This window comes from Macaca nemestrina, chromosome 8 (assembly GCF_043159975.1).
Source record: "Macaca nemestrina isolate mMacNem1 chromosome 8, mMacNem.hap1, whole genome shotgun sequence".
Lineage (NCBI taxonomy): Eukaryota > Metazoa > Chordata > Mammalia > Primates > Cercopithecidae > Macaca > Macaca nemestrina.
In genome coordinates this window covers 147,280,411-147,300,291 of record NC_092132.1, presented here as the reverse complement: position 1 = coordinate 147,300,291, position 19,881 = coordinate 147,280,411, and the positions used below count along the sequence as shown (strand labels likewise).

The window sequence follows — 19,881 nt, the reverse complement described above, 5'->3', positions numbered from 1 at the left end:
GTGCAGTGGTGCAACACGGCTCACTGCAGCCTCAAACTCCTGGCCTCAACTGATGCTCCCACCTCAGCCTCATGAATAGCTGGGACTACAACTGCACACCACCATGCCTGGCTAATTTCTGTATTTTTTGGTACAGATGGGTTTTCGCCAGGCTGGTCTTGAGCTCCTGGGCTCAAGCAATCCGCCCACCTCAGCTTCCCAAAGTGCTGGGACTACAGGTGTGAGTGTTGTGCCTGGCCAAGAATTACTCTAATGACTAAAGATAGAAGAAAAACATGTGCATTGGGTTTATGGAGAGGCAGTCTTTCCAAGGCATTTTCAGGGTGATTTTGATTATGGGCACTTTCTATCTTATGGGCTGACTTTAGAACATGACCCTTAAGAAAGAAGGGAGCCAACTCTCTGTAAACTCAGTGCACCAGCAAAAGCCAGTTTTAAGCATCATCTTGGGCTAGTGAGCTCAAGGTGCCCTAATGCTCCTAAGCAGAGGAAATCTCGAAGGGAGGGTTTTGCTAAAGAGGTTCACGTTCCTGTCCCCCTTCGGCTGCCAGTCTGTGTTCTGTGGTGAAAGTTACTCACCTGGCACAATATCTGTGAAGCCTGAGGCTAGAAAAACATATGTCTGAAGCAGCAGGTGGGGTCCAGTCTGCAGCAGGGCCTCCAACAGTCGAAGGGCCGACAGGTCGGCCTCCTGCAGCTGCAGCCAGCCTCGATGGGGAGCCTCCTGTTCCTTCTGCAGAGCGGTCAGCACAGCGTCCCAGTGCCTAGGGAACAGCGGAGGGCACGTGACCTGGAGCCAGACTGCGGTCAGCTTCAATAGGACCAGCTTTCATTTAGAGACATACCACATGCTAAGCAATATCCTATGCCCTTACTAGTCACCTAGATTACTAGTTAGTCTGCTGCCGGGCACTGACTGCAAGCAGACGCCAATTCTATGTCAGTTCCCTGAGTCCCATGGTGCTCAGCCAGGCCACACTCTCCCCACGTCTGGTACCCCAGTACCTGACTCGGGGGCTCTTTGAGCTGCAGCGGCTGCATGGCCAGGGAACTCAGGCTGCCAGCTCTGTGAGGCTCAGCAATCACCCTGACCTGAGTCCCTCCCCGGACCCTCTTGGGATGGAAATTCATTTATTGACAGATGTTTGTTGCAAGGTACTGTGTTGTCATCTCTTTGGAGGACAAAAAGATGAAAAGCTCTCGTCCTCATCCTCACAGAATGTAGAACTCTGGGCTGCTAAACCTGGGGCACATGAAGAGCAGACAGGGAAGAAGGATCTGGGGGCTTTGCTGGGGGGTGGCCAGAGGTCCGTGTGGCTGGAGCACCATGCGGAGCTTGGAGGCTGATGGGGTTGGTCCCAGTGAAGCAGATCAGGGGCCTGAACCTCAGGCTACGGGGTTTGGATTTTGCTCTGGAAAAATGAATTTGGCAGAAGTATATGTACTATTTGGGGTATGAGATGAATGTGTATGGATTTGTGTGTCTATGTATGTGTGTGTGCATAGTGCATGTGCTGTATATGTGTGCACACACATGTGGTGTATATGTGCTTGTGTGTGTTACATGTATCTGCATGTGCATGTATGCATGTGTGTGTGCAAGTGTGCAAAACGTGCATATGTATATATGCATTATGTGCATGCATATGTACAGTGTATATATGTGTGTGCATGCAGGTGCATGTGTGTATATTCATGTATGTGTGCAGTGTGCATGTGTAGCATGTGCAATGTGAATGTGTAGCATGTGCAATGTGAGTGTGTGTGTGCACGCATATAGTGTGTGTATGTATGAACAGGGAATAGGGACATCAGGAGGAAATAGAACTAACAGAATACTTCTAGCAGTAATTAGTGAAGGGTAAGTGAGAAGGGAGTCTTAGGAACGGAAAGTGGGGAGCAGGTGCAGAGAATAGTGGGGTTGGAGATCAGGATTTGATGACTGAACAGGGAAGATGAGGGAAGTTGCAGTGGCTTTGAGGTTTCAGACCTAAGTGACTTGGAAATGGTGGTGCTACTGACGGAATCAAGCCAGGTGAGGAGTGCTGGATTGGCTACAATATGATTGTTTTCAGCAGTGAGGAATGTGAGGATGGCTGGAGCCCCCATAAGGAGAGACCTGGATGACCAGTTGTGGTTGAGGGACTGGAAGTGGCCAGAAGAGACTGTGTGAAGACAGCAGAGGCCAAGGACAGCACCCTGGGGACTGTTCCCACTAAGGGGTCTGGATACTAACGGGACACCAGCAAGGGTGGGACACCAGCAAGAACCGGGCAGCAGAGAGAGCTGCCGATGTCTGCACTGTGGATTACAGGATGGGGTGGCCCAGGGCCACGGGGACACATCGGCTCACCCAGCCTGGGTGGCCCTCCTAGGCTCTCGGAAAAGGAATCAAGCACCAGAGAAAGAAGTCAGAACATGTCCTCGCTTCATTCTGTTTCCCACGAGCCTATGCCAGACACCTTTATTGGAAACTTCATCTCATGAGTAGAAAGTGGCACAGGCCACCGTCCTTACAACCTGAAGAGCCACATAGAACCCATGACGAGGACGAAGCCACTCCCCAGCCGCACCTGCGGGCTCTGACTTCGAGTCTCGCCTGGGGATGAGATTTCACCACCACCCACCAATTCCTCTCTGGGTCTACCCAGCAGCAGCAACAAGGAGACGACCACAGCCGCCTGCACACGAGCCTGGCGCCCAGCAAACCCACCAGATTCTGCTTCCCTGTCTCGTCCAAGTTAAGAACTAGAGGTCCCTTCAACGTATCAGCTCCCGAAGCCAAAGCTGGATGCATCTGGAAGGTCACCTGCAAAACTCCCTCTAGAGACCCCTAAGGCTCTGACCGGCAGGTGACAAGCTGGACCCTGGTGGTTGGCAAACATTTCTACGTCCAGAGCCGAAGATTCGGGGAGTCCTCTTGCAAATGGCTTTATTCATGGTGCTGAGATCCTAGGACGGATGTCCAAGAAAAACAACTTTCCTTTTTCATGATTTGGAATCCTGGAGTGAACCCATTTCTTACTGTGTCTTGATTCCCGACATAAACTTAATGTTAAAAAAACATATGACACTAAAAAATGTAACCATGAGGGCAGGCAGTGTTTTTCTTTTCACTCTCAAATCATTTGTTCCTGACACGGGGCAGTTTCCTCTTCTTGCTCTTCCAGAAAACCTTTGTTTGTTCAATATGCGTTTTTCTTGGGCTTTGAAAAGCCCACCTACTACAGACCACAGGAGAAGTAAGATAAATGAATCCCAGCTTTTTGGGAGGCCGAGGCAGGAGGATTGCTTGAGCTTAGGAGTTTGAGACCAGCCCTGGCAACATAAGGAGATCCCATGTCTACAAAACAAACAAAAAAATTAGCTAGGATAGTGGTGGGTGCCTGTAGTACCAGCTACTCAGGAGGCTGAGGTAGGAGGATCACTTGAGCCCAGAAGGTCAAGGGTGCAAGTGAGCCATAATTATGTCACTGCACTCCAGCCTGGGTGACAGAGCAAGAAGATTCTCACAAAAAAAAAAAAAAAAAAAAAAAAAGAGAGAAATGAAAGATGTCTTTTAGAAACTTAAGATTCAGCGTGGAAAGAAAACATACAAATGTGAAAAGCTTAAAAGAGGAAGAAATGTATCAAAAGTATCAAAATGAGTGGCTTGGGTAGTGGTGGAATCAGAGTCACAGGGAGAGAGAATAAGGTGGTCAGGGAAAGCTTCCTGGAAGAGGAGGACAGGCAAACTCTGGACAAGTAGATGGTAGGAACAGCCTAAAGGAGTGTCTGGGATCAGCGGCACAGGGTACAAGGCACTGAAATGAAGGTCCATGTCTAGGAATAGCGAATATCTGGTGCTTGGTAAGGTGGGGGAGGCAGGGGAGGCTGAGTCGTGGGGCTACCCTTGTAAGAAACAGAGGACCAGTGGGAACGTGACTAGCCCGGTTTTCTGAAACGACATGTCTCGAACCCATTGCAGAGGGAGAAATTCAGGCTGAGACCCCTGGACAGCCACTAGGGAAGCTGGGGTGAAAGCTGAGGCAGGATGGAGAGCATGGGGGTTTGGTCACTAGGTCCTATGAGATGGTATCCGACATCTGTCCTCACAGTCACTGCGTCATTCCAGGTCCTTATCAGCTCTTGCCTGGATTTCTGGATGCCCGCCTGGACCGTGTCCCTACCAACTCTGTTCCATTTTATTGTCCCTGGCGCCATCTGTCTACAGGCTTATTTGCCCATATTATTCCTTTGCTCAAACCCTGTCAACAGGTCTCCAATGCCTGAGGATCAAATCCAAACCCCTTATCCCAGTAGAAAAGTTTCTTCACAGTCCAGCCTGTTTATCTCCCACCGCATTCCTGCCATCTAGGAAATTCTTACCCTCTAGTCTCAATAAACTTCTCCTAATTTCCTAAACACACCACTTTTGGAACGCATCTATGTCTTTGCACCAGCGGCTGCAGCTTTCTGTGTCAGAAATGCCTGTTCCCTCCCTACATTGACGGAACTCGCAGCATCCTTCAAGCCTCACTCGAGGGATCCTGAGGCGACTCGGCCCTCCAGCACTAGGGCTATATTTTATATACTTTTAAACATTAAATCTCTACCCATTTATGCTGAACTTGTCTTACATGTCTTTAGAGTTTACCTTAACTTTGCCTTTGAGAACCTTGAATTTTCACTAAAGAAAAATTGCTAAACCAAGATGCACGCGAAGGATGAGATAGGCATTCTTCTGTCATCTCAGGCTGAGTTTACAAATGGGCTTAAAAAGAAAGGTGAAAAAGATGTTGGTAATGTACAGTATTAAAGTGGAAGTAAAAAACCTAAGTGGAAAAAGTAATTGTCTTTGTTTAAATAAGTAGTCACCAATGTTAGGTTCTCTTGAACAGAGTCAGACTTAAAATTAACATAGTATGTATTATTGGGAACGTTAAAAAGAATACACTTATGGCTTAAATTCTTGCATTTATTTATTTATTTATTTATTTATTTATTTAAGACAGAGTCTCATTCTGTTGCCAAGGCTGGAGTGCAGTGGCACAATCTCAGCTCACTGTAACCTCTGCTTCCCAGGTTCTAGTGATTCTCATGCCTCAGCCTCCTGAGTAGGTGGCATTACAGGTGTGAGTGACCAAGCCTGGCTATTTTTTCTATTTTTAGTAGAAATGGGGTTTCAACCATGTTGGCCAGGCTGGTGTAGAATCCCTGGCCTCAAGAGATCAACCTGCCTCCACCTCCTAAAGCACTGGGATTACACGTGTGAGCCATCACACCAGGCCAAATCCTTGCTTTTTTTTTTTTTTTTTTTGAGAGGGAGTCTTGCTCTGTCGCCCAGGCTGGAGTCCACTGGCGCCATCTCGGCTCACTGCAAGCTCTGCGTCCCAGGTTCACACCATTCTCCTGCCTCAGCCTACCGTGTAGCTGGGACTACAGGCGCCCGCCACCACACCTGGCTAAATTTTTGTATTTTTAGTAGAGACGGGGTTTCACCATGTTAGCCAGGATGGTCTCGATCTCCTGACCTCATGATCTGCCTGTCTCAGCCTCCCAAAGTGCTGGGATTATAGGCATGAGACACCGCGCCCGGCTGCCTTTTCAACTATTTTATCAGCTTGACAAGGTTGATTGTGACAGGTAGACAAGCATATAATCATCTGCAGAGGATGAGTGTCTCACTCTTCCCTTCTGCTAGTTACATGATCTTATTTCCTTCAGTTTCCTTATACATTAGGTATATACCCTCCAACACAATATTAAACAGTAGCTGTGATACTGAGCATGCTTGTCTTCTTATCTCTGAGCCACCAAGCCCGGCTAATTTTTTTTTATTTTTCATTTTTTTGAATTTTTAGTAGAGACGGGGTTTCAGTGTTAGCCAGGATGGTCTTGATCTCCTGACCTCGTGATCCACCTGCCTCGGCCTCCCAAAATGCTGGGATTACAGGCGTGAGCCACAGCGCCTGGCCTCAATCCTTGCATTTTTATAAGTAACTTTGTGTTTTACTGGATTTTCAGTTAGTAGATTCTTTTGTATTTTGTTATCAGGACACTCCAAGGGACCTATATTCTTAGGCAATTCAAAATTGTGCAAAACACAATTGTTTTGGCTCCCCCTACAGGTCCTTTTGCAGAACTGCAATTCGGAAAGCTGGATTGCTTCACTAAAACACTACTTCTTTGAACCCAACGTGCTAGATCTACTGCTGTCTATTTTAACTTTCAAAGCTTTCCTCCATGGAAGTAAATTTCTGTTTTTTGGTTCATGTTTAACCTGAGAAACACTGCAAATCTTGCGGCTTTTATGCTTGCACTGGCTGTTACAAACCTTAGGGCCAAATTGTGACCCGCTTCCAATAACTGTGCATTCTGGCCCTATCTTGTTTTCTAACATTTCATCTCTATACCTGGCCTTTCTCACTTCTTTTCTTTTTTGTTCTTTTAAGGATGTGTATTTTTAAAGTCACCTTAACCTCTTTTTAAAAACAGGAATAAATATACATGACTAATGGTTTTTCCTAACTTATAATTTTCATGTATCTCTTCACTTATCTATATGAGTTCACTAGTATATACCTGAGTATTCAAGTTAGTTTTTTTTATATACACCAGAAAATCATGGCATCACTTAAGAAAATTAAGAGTGCATGGGAAAGATAGTGTGGGGTCCACTGTGAAATACCAGCAGCATGAATTTGGACACACCACGGTCCCCTGGCAGTCCCCATCTCTGAGGGAGGCAGTGGATTCCATGGGGCCTGAGGGTCCACACAGCCTCAGAAGGCAGATTTGTCTACCCATTACCCAGGAAGCTTCTGTAAGTGATCACCTGGGCTTACCTCTCTGTTTGGGCTACCAAACATGTACTTATGGTAGCTGACTCACTCAACAGGCCTCTGTCCTCGAGGGCTCATGCCTTATGACTGTGATGGTCAAAGCCAAGTAAGACCCAGAGCCCTTATGGATTGATGACTGGGCTGGGCCGATCAGGGAAGGGGACGACAATGGCAGCCAGGCCACAGGACAGGCTCTAACCCTACGAGGCCCTTGGAAAGATCCTTCTCTGCCTTCTTGCCCATGGAAGGAAGGGCCCTATCTTTTCAGAGGAACGGCACTGCTTGAACACAAAGGCCCAGCTTTGGCAAAATGCCTGTGGCCGCAAATATGCTTTTGGTGCTGTTAGAGGTTTAGGGTCCAACTCTGAGGGTCCAGTGAAATTGAGAGTGGCTGCTCTAAGTCTTTCTCAGAAGCACCCTCTACCTCCTAGCTGAGATTCTACTCTGGGCAGGATGGCATCATTCCCTGCTCGCAATGATGCACCATGTGGGGCTCAACATTCATTTCAGTGCCTCCTGAGAAAGTCTTGGGAATAGTTTGCAGGCATAAGCCCCCAGGACACGGAGCAGCATTGGCCATGACCCCTTGAACACTCTTCCAGCTCTCGGTGCCCATGATTTAATGAACACTTGAGCTGCAGGGCTTCGCTGCTCTGATCCCTGAATTTTTCTCCCTTAAAAAAAATCCTGTGTCCGGGTGCAGATGCTCACGCCTGTAATCCCAGCACTTTGGGAGGACAAGGTGGGCGGATCACGAGGTTAGGAGATCGAGACCATGCTGGCTAACACGGTGAAATCCTGTCTCTACTAAAAATACAAAACATTAGCTGGGCATGGTGGCATGTGCCTGTAGTCCCAGCTACTTGAGAAGCTGAAGCAGGAGAATCGCTTGAATCCAGGAGGTGGAGCTTGCAGTGAGCAGAGATCACACCACTGCACTCCAGCCTGGGTGACAGAGTGAGACTCCGTCTCAAAAAACAAAACAAAACAAAACAAAACAAAAATCCCTATCAACCCAATGGAATTATAAGGCAGCAGCTGACAGCTGAAATGTGCCCTTGATATAAACTCACGGATACATCTCTTCTTATAGCTCCTTGAATCTAGGTTCTCAAAGTAGAAAAAAGCAGCCCTCACCTGTTGAGATGGTCTGTGGATCACGGATAAGCCCACCAGGCCCCAGAACTATCCCAGGCTACTTCTTTAGACAAAAAACTAGCCCTGGCATCCAAATGACTTTTTCCTGAGACGAAGTCTTGAAGCAAATGTCAACAGACTGGCTTCATTGTCTAGTCTGTGGTTCACTAAAGCTATGCCACCTTCCTATTCTAAGGTGACAGGTGTGCAGATGGAACTGCCTTAAGCAAGTTGCTTTATATGGAACTAACGGCTCAACCAACAAATCAAAACAGCAAGACAGGACTTCAGCTGAAGACAAGAAAAAGCCTTTCGTAAGGTCACAGCTGCACAGAGAAAGCGCCCCTGAGGTTGGAGATGCTCAACAATGTGCAGGCAGGAGCCGGGGGTGCCAATATCAGAGCAGGGGTTTGCTATGGCAGCTTTGAACCTCTTCCCAATGCCGAACTTTTATGACCTTGAGGACAGAAGCCACACGGACAGAAAAGTCCTCCCACTGCACCTGTGCAATTGTGCTCCAGAGGTGAAAGACGTAGCTGTTCTTACCGCTTCCAAACACCAAGCTGCAGGAGGTGCAGCATCACCAAGGAGCAACGCCCTTGATGCCCGTCTGCTCGGAACCACAGGTAGCTCAGGCCCTGGACCAAGAACCCGGGCAGGAGGACAGCCAGGGCCAGCCACCCCCACAGAAGCCGCCCTGTGGTGAAGTAGTAAGCCACGGTGTAGAGGCCTAGGGGAGAAGGGGAAAGGCAAGCAGGTTATTGGAAGGCTGGAGTGAGTGCGGGTACCTGCATTTTAAACAATTTAACATTTTCTGGATGTTATGATGTCCTGACCTCTTAAAACTTTTCTGGCTGGGGAGTGACTGCCCCTCCCAAGGCTAGCAGTTATTTGAGTTAGCAAAGGGCCCAGCCAGGGTCTTACCTTTGACACGGGAACTAAATCTAGCCAGAGCCAGACCTCCCCTACCTGGCCCATACCCCCAAAAAGGAGGACTTCTTTTGCCTTAATCATCCCAGGGCCCAGTGCCAGGCAACCAGACACCACCCTTATACCCCAAAGCCACAGAAATTATTCAAAGAGCTAATCTGAAGCTGGTGCCCTGCCCCAGCAAAGGGTCTGGCCTCAACTTCCTGTGGTTCCTGTCTCCTGCCTCCTTACCACGCTGGTGACATTGCCCTGTGGCCCAGCATGGTGTGCCATGTCTCCTGTCCTAGGACTTGTGAGTACAACAAACTTTGCTTTCCAGAGTCTCTCCTGTGTCTCATCTTGTGGCCACACCTAACAATCTCATTAAAAATAAAACCAAAGCACTTTGGGAGGCCGAGGCGGGCAGATCGCTTGACGTCAGGAGTTCAGGACCAGTCTGGGCCACATGGCGAAATCTCCTCTCTACTAAAAATACAAAAATTAGCAAGTGTGGTGGCTGCGTGCCTGTAATACCAGCTACTCAGGGTGGCTGAGGCACCCAAATGGCTTCAACTCAGAAGGCAGAGTTTGCAGTGAGCGGAGATTGCACCACTGCATTCCAGCCTGGCCACAGAGCGAGACTCTTGTCTCAAAACAAAACAAAACAAAACAAAAAAAACAGTAACCAACCAACACAGTGTCCCCATCACCAGCAAGAGTCTCCTAGGAGCAGCATGGGAGCCCGCAGAGCCTCTGGCAACAGGGACAGGCATGCACTAAATGACAGTGTCAGGGCTTTCCGGAGCTGCTGGGCAATATACGACATGTGAGAAGTGCCTAGCATCTTGTGCATCCTCGAGAACGATGAAACCTCCGCTCTGGTTTGTTTGTTTGTGATGGTGGTTGGGTACGGTTACACAGTGGAGAGAGGATCTGCACTCCCCAGCCAGTAACTCTACACTACGGAACCGTTAGTCCCTGTGGGGTCACAGCTCGCTCTGTGGGGTCCCTTTTCTCCTACTTTCACATGGGGAACTCCCTGGCCTGGAACTCTGGGCCTCCCGGGTACTCCTAGCACCCCCTCCTGAGGGTTGCCTGAGGTTGATCGTGGAGGCGGTGCGCTAGTAGAGGCACAGCACACAGGCATCCTTTCACACAACTGTTACTTAGGCTTTCCAATGGTAAAGTTCTAAGTGGATGAATGAACACAAGCCGCGGATTTTAGGGAAACTGCGAAAACTGCCCCGAGGTACAGCTGCGGACGCTGCAGCTCTGGACCGCGGGGTCCGGGCTCAGGTAGCCCTTCCATAGTGCCCAGGCTGGGTCTGGCTCTTACCACCCCGAGCGTCCTGCGGCAGCCTCCCTTGGACAAAAAGCCTTGGGTGCTGCAGGGCTGGAGAATGCTAACAACCAGGCCGCGCCCAGCTGGAGGACACCTGGAGTGGGTGCCGACCCCCGCGGGTCCTGTCTCAGCCCTTCGCGTCCGGGGCGCGGAGCCAGAGCGCTTGCGCGTCCTCTGCGGGCTTCCTGCTCTGCGCGCCTCGGAAACAGCCGGACCAGCGAGGACGCCAGTGAACTCACGGAAAAGTCCTGAGGTAGCGTCCCCACGGTCCCCCCTCTTCTCCCCCAGGGACTCTGCCCCGGAAGAGGCGTCCGCAGGGAGCCCGGCGGAAGTGGGCGGAGACGCTCCTCCCCGGCACTGAAGGAGTTACGAATTTAAACCAGAAGGGCGCGAAAAATGGGGCCATCTTGCTCCGTCGCGGCTGGCGTGCTCTGGGCTCCCCCCTCAACGGAGGTGGCCCCGGAGGGCCGCGTCCCGCCCTGTCCTAAACCCCGAAGCGGAGTCGCTGTCCTACAGGGCCGCGTGGATGCGGAGCCCTGTCCCCCTCTTCCCGCCACCCCTCCTGCGAACAGCCTCCAAGTCGCAGGGTCCCCCTGGCCGGCGGGGAGTCGGGGGAGAGCCCGGGAGCCCCCAGACTTGCGCTCAGCACATCTTGGCATCGCAGCACTTTGCAAAGCTTGTGATGGAAGGAAGGGCGGATACATCTCCCCCGGTTCTGCGAGGGGATCTTGCATGCGTGGGGCAGGGGGATCGTGCAGGGGCTGGAGGAAGTCAAGCACCAGTCGGGGGGCGGGGGACCGAGCATAGGTGGAGGAAAATCATGCATCCGTGGGGAGATCGTGCATGCGTGGGCATCCACTAAGGACAAGGGGACGTGCTCGGCAGGTGGGATGGCTACCACCGTGCGTCACCGGCGCGCAGTGCTGGGCGCAGGCCCGGGCAGTGCCGGTCCAGGCATAGGTCGCCTGTGCGGCTCCGGCGCCGGGGTGGGGTAGGGGGCTGCAGGGGTGAGCACAGCCTCGGGCTGCCGCACTCACGCGCGCTCTGCTCGGCCGCCTGCAGCAGGGCGGACAGCCCCAGGAGCCCCGCGTGCATCCTCCGCGCCGACCCCGCAGCCTGCGCCCGCCCCTTCCCCTGCCCGCGGTCCCGCGTCGGGGAGGTTTCCGGCCTGGGGTCCGACTGCGGGTAGCATTTCGGCCTGAGCCGTTAGGCGCGAAGCGTAGGTCTGGTTTATTCGTAGCGGCCAGCAGGGGAGGGAGGGAGGATGCTTAGGGTTTCTGGCTTCCAGGGTGGGTGGGGACGGGGTGGTGGAGCCCAGCTGAGGTCTGGGCTCCTGATAAGGGCAGAAGCGGGTTCTGCGCTGCCCCCAACCCTGTAACCGCCAGGAAAGCGCTTGGTGAGCGTCGGGACTGCGCAGGTTCCTCGGGAGGTGGCTAAACTGGCGACCGCCTCTGGGGCCGCCGAAAGCAAGTCCGTTAACCACTAGTCAGGGAGTAATACTGTGTTTGAGTAAATATAGAGAGAGTTGGGTTAGAATCGTTGATTGGGTCTTTTTGAGATCTTACAGTTGTGTGGCCAGAAAACACAGGGCCTGTTACCCGGCATCATGGTCTACACCTCCCCTACAAATCCATCCCAGGCTCTATCCTCATGAAAGCTTTTTCCAGATCTGCTTGAGGGTTAAGATCCCAACGTGCAAGAAGAAAAACTGCACATTGGAAAACCTTCTCCTCGGAGATATCTCTATCTATATTTATATATGTTTACAGATATAGAGATATATACACACACATTCTGACATTTTAAAAACGGCAAGACAGACTTTTATTCAGAACCATCGCCATAGATGTCAGGGACTGCACTGAGGTCTTGCAGCAGGCGAGAGAGATTGGGGTCCGAAAATAATAAGGAAAAGGGCTTACTTATAACCAAGGAGCAGGATGGGGGATGGTGGATGGAAAGTCACCGAGAAGGGGACATCAAGTGGGGGTTCTGGCTTCCCGGACCTAACAGGATTCTTGCTGAGGGTGGGCCAAGGTGATCCACATGGGGGATGGGGGGGTGGGGTGGAGCAGGTGTTGGAATTTGGTCAGATATGGAGGGTGTTCAGACACCCGGCGTGGGGAATTGGGGTTAAACTGACTTAGCAGGATTCCTGCTAAAACTAGACTCTGCAGGGGCAGAGACAGGAATGCCCAGGTTGAGCCCAGTGGTGCAGAGAGCTCGAAGGAGGCTGTCCAATGTCTGATCAAGGAGACATTCTTTGGTATTCATGTATATACCTATGTATTGTAATAGGCTGTTCTTGTATGACTATAAAGAAATACCTGAGACTGGGTAATTTATAAGAAAAGAAGCTTAATTGGCTCACAGTTCTTCAGCATTTACAGGAAGCATGTACTGGCATCTGCTTAGCTTCTAGGGAGGCCTCAGGAGCTTAGGCTTATAACAGATGGTGAAAGGGGAGCAGGCACATCCCATGGTGAAAGCATGTTCAAATTAGCATAAGAAGAAAGAGAACTTGGCCAGGCGTGGTGGCTCACACCTGTAATCCCAGCACTTTGAGAGGCCAAGGCGGGCAGATCACCTGAGGTCAGGAGTTCGAGACCAGCCTGGCCAACATGGCGAAACCCCATCTCTACTAAAAATACAAAAATTAGCCGGGCATGCTGGTGGACACCTGTAATCCCAGCTACTCTGGAGGCTGAGGCAGGAGAATCGCTTGAACCCGGGAGGTGGAGGTTGCATTGAGCCCAGATTGTGCCATTGCACTCCAGCTTGGGTGACAGAGGGAGACTCCATCTCAAAAAAAAAAAAAAAAAAAAAAAGAAAAAGAAAAGAAAAAGAAAAAAGAAAGAAAGAGAACTTGAATAGTCCAGTGACTATTGGAGAAATTAAACTGGCAGTCAAAGACTGTTCAGGTCTAGGTAGTTTTAGATTAATTCTGCCAAAGTTTCAAGAAACAATTAAACAACTAACTGCTACCTAATATAATTTGCTCCAGGAAATAAAAACTAAACTTTACCCAGCTTATTTTAAAAGACTGCTGTAGTTTTGCTTGTAAAGATATATGTAGAAAGAAAATTATTTTAATGATGAGCACAGATGCAAAAATCCTAGGTAAAATGATAAATTCAAAATATATTAAAATATTATGATACGGTGGGTTTTACTATGAATTTTCACAACCCACAAATCCTTTGATGTCACTCCATTATCATTTTGAACAAGAAAAATCTTTTTTTTTCTTTTTTTCTTGAGGCAGACCCACTCTGTCGTGAGGCTGGAGTGAAGAGGCACAATCTCGGCTCACTGCAACCTCTACTTCCTGGGTTCAAGCCCTATTCTCGTGTCTCAGCCTCCCAAGTAGCTGGAATTGCAGGCGTGTGCTACCACATTCAGCTCATTTTTGTATTTTAGTAGAGATGGGGTTTCGCCATGTTGGCCAGGCTGGTCTCAAACTCCTGAGCTCAAGTGATCTGCCTGCCTCGGCCTCCCCAAGTGCTAGGATTGAAATAATCAAATGATTTTTCTTGGTTGGGCACAGTGGCTCACAGATAAGAAGACAAGCATGCTCAGCATTACAACTACTGTTTAATATTGTGTTGGAGGGTATACCTAATGTATAAGGAAACTGAAAGAAATAAGATCATGTAACTAGCAGAAGGGATGAGTGAGACAGAGGATTCTGCAGATGATTATATGCTTGTCTACCTGGAACAATCAACCTTGTCAAGCTGATAAAATAGTTCAAAAGGCAGCCGGGTGCAGTGGCTCACACTTGTAATCCCAGCACTTTGGAAGCCCAAGGCAGGTGGATCACGAGGTCAGGAGATCGAGACCATCCTGGCTGTCACGGTGAAACCCCATCTCTACTAAAAAAATACAAAAAATTAGCTGGGCATGGTGGCAGGCGCCTGTAGTCCCAGCTACCTGGGAGGCTGAGGCAGGAGAATGGCATGAACCCGGGAGGCAGAGCTTGCAGTGAGCCAAGATCGCACCACTGCACTCCAGCCTGGGCAACAAATCGAGACTCCATCCCAAGGGGGAAAAAAAAAATAGTTCAAAAGGCCTTCTAATATAATGTACACAAACCAATAGCATTTCTCTGTACACCTACTATACAAAACTGGAAAAATTAAGATAGTTGTAATAGTTACAATGTCTATAAAGTGCTGAGGAATTAAAACATACATAAGATTTGTCTGGAGCACACTATTAAACTCTAATAAAGAACATAAGAAATGATCTGAGTGGATATATTCCTTGTTTTTGATTCAAACAACTTAATAAAGTTGTCAATTCTTCCCTGATTAATCTATACATTCAATGCAATCTTGTTAAGAATTCCAGCATGGTCTTTATGAAACTTGATAGACTTACTCTGAAATGTGGATGAAGAGAGGAGGTCCACAAATTAGCCAACTTTGAAAAGAAGGATAAAGAGGGATTTCTACCCTTCTAAATATTAAGATAGATCAAGAAAAAGTCCTATTCATAGAACATTATGGTCTTGGCACAGAACAGACCAAAAAAATCTATGGAACACAGTGGAGAGCTCAGAAGCTGACCTACAAATATGTAGAACTTAAAATATATGACCAATAGTGGCACCACAAATCAATGGAGAAAGACAAATTGTTTAGTAATTGTGTGATAAAATGAGCTCATTAGATCCCAAACAGTAAAACTAGATCTCCACCTAGCACATGCCCACAGGTGGACGCCAGGTGGAGTAAAGATCTAAATATGAAAGATAAGACCTTAACAGAAAGAAGTATAAAAAAAAGCAGAATATTTTTATAATTTAGTAATGGAGAAGGATGTCTTAAGCACCTCAAAACACAAACCATAAGGGAAAAATGGATTACATTTTTTGTGTGTGTAACAACTGAAGCCTTCTGTCTAGTGAAGGAGCTTGTGGACATTAACGGACAGAAGTTAGATGCGGTGGGAGAAGTGTTTTGCAATGTCTCAAACTGACAAGTCGTTTACTATATGAAATATGCAAGTAACTCCTATATTTCAACAAAAACGAGGAGGCAGCAATCTCAGTAAACAAGGGGAAAGGGCAATTTGTAGAAGAGAAAAACCTGAAAAGGCCCAATTTACTCAAGAAAATGATCCCAAACTGAAGATAATTTAAGTGATGCTTAAACCTATCGATATTTTACAAACTGCAAAGTGAACGACATCACTTTATTTACTTATCTATTTATTTATTTAATTACTAGACAAGTTCTTGCCCTGCCATTTAGGCTAGAGTACAATGGCGCGATCTCAGCTCACTGCAACCTCCACCTCCCGGGTTCAAGCGATTCTCCTGCCTCAGTCTTATGAGTAGCTGGGATTACAGGCATCTGCCACTGTGCCAGGGTAATTTTTTTATTTTTAGTAGAGACAGGGTTTCCCCATGTTGGCCAGGCTGGTCTTGAACTCCTGACCTCAAGTGATCTGCCTGCCTCTGTCTCCCAAAGTGCTGGGATTACAGATGTGAGCCACACTTCTGGCCTGACATCACATTACTTCTTTCAATTGGCAAAAATTACAAATTAGGTAATGCCCAGCCTCAGTAGAAACATAAGGTGCCCAGGCTCCAGGGACCTCTGGCACTGCTGGTGTGATTAGAGCAGTTCAGGTTAAGTGTGGTACAGTCTGATTAAAAATCAGACACAGTGCCTTCATAATTAAGGCAATTATTATTTTAATGTTGGGCATACATTTTCTAATCTTTATCTATCTTTTCTCTTACGTTAATGAAATAAGAATGAGCCTTGAAGTTAATATTCTGCATTTTACACCTAATGTATCAGGAATACATTCAAATATTTGTATAGTACTTATGATTGTTAGCAAATCCTACATAGCTGAAGATTTTGTTTTATTTGATACCACTGCAATAACCATTTGTGGAACATAGTTCCTCCACTGTCCTCTGCTGGAATGTTTACTTTTAGATAAATTTCCAGGGGTACGTTATTAGAAATGAGAGTAAAAGGAATGTTTTGGCTCTATAAATTTGTAGCAATACTTGAAGGAGTTGATGTGGAAGATACTGGTGTCTTCTGTTGTTGCTAACCCTGGGATGATCCACAAGCCAGTCGGGCCACCCAACTTCTTTAGCATCCCTCTTCCAGTGTGTAGGAGAAAGCCATGGTTGCCAGGGCTCTTCTCACCCCCTCCTCCAAGCCATGCAAACAAATCCTCCCTTAAGCCCATCCGGACCCTGTAATGCCAGGGCCGTGGCTTGTTTGCACCTGCGTAGATAGCAGATCATGAGAGTGTGCCTAGCATATAATGCCTTCTCAGTGCATGTTGGGTGTATGAATAAATAAGTGAATAAACAAGTAAGTGAATGAATGAAAGAAAGCAGCGAGGAAGCGCTGCAACTCAGTCTAGTCTTGTCCCAGCGCAAACAGCCAGTAGGTTGCGCTGTTGCACCGGCCGTTGCAAACCCTCAGAGCAGGTTTAAACAGAGCTCTCTGACTCTGGGACAGAGGAAATGGAAAACCTGTGTCTTCAAACCACGTCATTTGGTTTGAAGATGACTTAATGTGAAAAGAAATGTATTTTAAGGTTATTAAAATAATCCTTAGGACTTGAAAATCTCAGCTAGCTTCTGAATGCTTTGGGAATACTTTCTCCATAGTAACTGCACACAAGCCCGTGGGGTGGGCAGGGCAGGTATGTGCTCACTGAGGTCCAGAGAGGTTAGTTTCTCGGCTGGTAGAGGCAGAGCTGGATGCAGAGCCAGGCACAGAGCCAAGACATGTCTGACCCCAGTCCAGCGGGATCTCCTGCAAGCTGCGGTGTTTCCAGAGGCACACTTCAGTGTGTGGAGTGAAAGGAGAGTGTCTGGACATGGGAAGAGCTGCTCTCAGCAGTGTGGCAGGCCCATTTTTGTTTCCTTTCTCTTTCTCCTCTTGGGGCAAGGCAGACACCAGGCACAAAGAAGGAAACAGGCCTTCTGTGAGTGCAGTAGCAATAAGGGAGAAGCCCAGAGCGGCCACTCCTCTTCTGTCTGCTGTGATGTTCCGGCCCTGTGTCCCTGGGGCTGCCTTCCCCAGGGCCTGTGTGTTGCGTATATGGGGTGGGGTGAGGGCAGCTGGAATTGAGATGGGGACCCTGTGATTGTGAGGGGCTGTGGGGCAGAGGTGGGTGGCTCTCGCAGGCCTCTTCCTGGACGCTTGCGCCCCCTCATCCTGCTCTCTTTTTCTTCCTGCACTTACATCAGCTCATGTGTGTATTTTCTCATTGACCGTCTCCCTCTACAGGAGCACCGGAGGAGAGGGACTTCATCCGACTTGTTCACCCCCGTCTCCCAGCTCCTGGCACAGAGGGAGCACTCAATACACACCAATGGGCTGAAGGCGTCAATGGATCTGGGGACTAGAGTGATGGTAATTTGGCAGACAGCATCCCCCCCGTGGGCAGTAGCCGTGAAGACCCTTCTTTCGCTCTCCTCGCCTGCACTCTTTAGGATTGAACAGCGTTGCTTCAATGCATGTTCTGGGAGCACAGAGAAACAAGGGACGAAGTTCCACCATTATGAAAAAGGGGCTCCTGTAAGCCAGGTGAAGAAGGGGCAGGGCCCTTCCTGGTCAGCAGGGTAAGGCAGGTGTGTGTGGGAGAGCATGCGAGGAGGGCGAGGGCTGCGGGAGATGGAGCAGGAACATTTGGTTGGGGCTCTGAGGCACTGTTCTGCTTGGGGACTGTGTGGGCAAAGGCAGGGGCTACGCAGGAAAGATTTACATAAAGCTGGAAGAAAGTTTGGGGAATGACTTTGAAGTTACATTTGTTTTGCAAATTCTTTGTTTTTATCAATATTTGCATGTTATTTGGGTAGCTGTAGGGAGGAGGTTTTTGGGGAGTTAGTGCACTCTCTCACCCGTCCTTCAGTCGTACTGCTGCCCCTAGATACAGAATCACCTCAAGTGACTTTCAGGTCACTAGGAATGGGCAAAGTCGAGATGAAAACCATTAGGTGCCTTTGAAACAGAAAATATTTTCGGTCCCTGTCCCTCTCTGTAACCAATAATCAATGCAATATAAATGGAAAAGTATAAAGAAGTCCAGAAATTCTTATTTTCCCCTCAACGACTAGTCATACATGACATTTTAAAACTAATACTTCACTGGCATCAGAGCTTCAGAGCTCCTGGGCTGTGCTTGATCAAACTCTTGGGATCGGGCTCTGAAGCACATCTTTGATCCGTATGGATTTTTGTCAGAGAATCTTCTGCCTGAAAGACAGTGTTCGGGGTCTTCCAAGGCACACTGAGCTACGTTAAGCCCCTCACACACACATAAAGCACGTAAGGCAGAAGGAACCTGGATACTCTTTGTGGTTGATAGCGAGGCGGGCCACCATTGTGGCCCTGAATCCCCCTCTGAATCAGACCCTTTGTGATCTGACTCTGCCGCTCTTCCCATCTGCTAGTAGTGTCTGTTTCCCCAGCTCAGGAATCTAATTGGCCTTTTGACTTGCTTTGACCAATAAAAGCAGCAGAAGGGGCCAGTTATGAACGTAGGCCTCAGGACACCTTGCACATGGCTCTACAATTCGCATTGCCTTGGTAGCAGCCAGCCCACAATGGACCTGGAAGCTAACTGCAGATGCAGGGATAAGCCTCGTGGGAAGGGCTGAATTGTGTGCACCCGAATTCCTAAGTGGAAGTCCTAACTCCCAGTGCCTCAGAATGTAACCGTATTTGGAAGTAGGGTCTGTGCATAGGTAATTAAGTTAAAATGAGGCCGTTAACGTGGCCCCGATTCAGTAGGACTGGTGTCCTTATAAGAAAAGGAAATTTGGATACTGACACACACATGCACAAAGCGATGAACACACAAAGATGCAGGAAGAAGACGGCCATCTAGGAACCAAATCAACCCTGCCGATAACCGGATGTCAGACTTCCAGCCTCCGGGACTCAGAGAAGTAACCTGAGGTTACTCCTCATGCACACACAGTATTCCTTCCTTCTCTGCGTCTAGACATGTGTCTCTCCCAAATACTCTTCTGCGTCGTAATCGCCATTCCTAAATCCAGCACCTGCTCATTTATTTATTTTCAAGAGTAACACAGTAGAATCTTTAGAGCTAAAGTGAGTGTTCTATTTCATTCTCTGGCTCCCTGTGCTCGGGTGATCTTCAGCCCGTCACAGGCCCTGGCTTGCATTTTTCTTCCACTGTAACAGGAACCAACAGGGATTTGCCCTATTGTGCAAGAAAATATACATTGACCGCCATTCTGGAAGCACTCAGGGGTTTCGGAAGGCATTGGCCATTGCCTGTGGAGAGGGAAGTATATTTCAGCTCCTCAGCTGAGGGTGGTACTCCCTGTGAATCCCGCGCTGTGGTCTGTGTCAATCTGTGCCACGCTGTCAGTGGTTCTTGGCTTGCAGGACAGCCTCAACTCTTAAAAACGCTAGATTCCATAGTATCTGCCCCAAATGCTGACTCTTAGCTCCGTCTTGCACCCCAGCTTCTGGTCCCTGCTAAAGAGACAGAGTGGGGTGGAGATTCCATAACAGGAATCTCTGCCACCTCGTATGTGTGTAAAGACAAGCCAGAGCACAGCCCCTACTTGCCCTGGGCATAGAAGAGCAGGAGGCACTGGGCAGAAAGAGTGGACAGGACTCGGGGACTGGGACCCCATAGGCCACTGAG

General features: G+C 48.6%; 1 protein-coding gene and 1 long non-coding RNA gene across 8 annotated transcripts in view; one reads left to right on the top strand and one right to left on the bottom strand.

Annotated features, from left to right (window-relative positions):
- Positions 1 to 10,504, bottom strand: part of LOC105464166 (XK related 5) — a 30,360-nt gene extending 19,856 nt beyond the window's left edge. For 3 of the 5 annotated variants that reach the window (XR_011607284.1, XR_011607285.1, XR_976679.3), the window contains exons 1-2: positions 8,508 to 10,468; positions 580 to 764 (exon numbers count right to left, since the gene is read on the bottom strand). Coding sequence is in view for 2 of the 5 variants with exons in the window: in XM_071068666.1 (XP_070924767.1) it covers positions 580 to 764; positions 8,508 to 8,542 (220 nt within the window). In the remaining 3 variants the exon portion in view is untranslated. Of the gene's footprint in view, positions 1 to 579; positions 765 to 8,507 lie in introns of all 5 variants that reach the window. The other 2 variants (XM_071068666.1, XM_071068665.1) reach the window with 2 other exon arrangements.
- LOC105464167 (uncharacterized) overlaps positions 10,390 to 19,881 on the top strand; it is a 59,503-nt gene continuing 50,011 nt past the window's right edge. The window contains exons 1-2 of one of the 3 annotated variants that reach the window (XR_011607286.1): positions 10,390 to 10,465; positions 17,487 to 17,786. This is a non-coding gene — a long non-coding RNA (uncharacterized lncRNA). Of the gene's footprint in view, positions 10,466 to 11,284; positions 11,432 to 17,486; positions 17,831 to 19,881 lie in introns of those variants that run through there. The other 2 variants (XR_011607287.1, XR_011607288.1) reach the window with 2 other exon arrangements.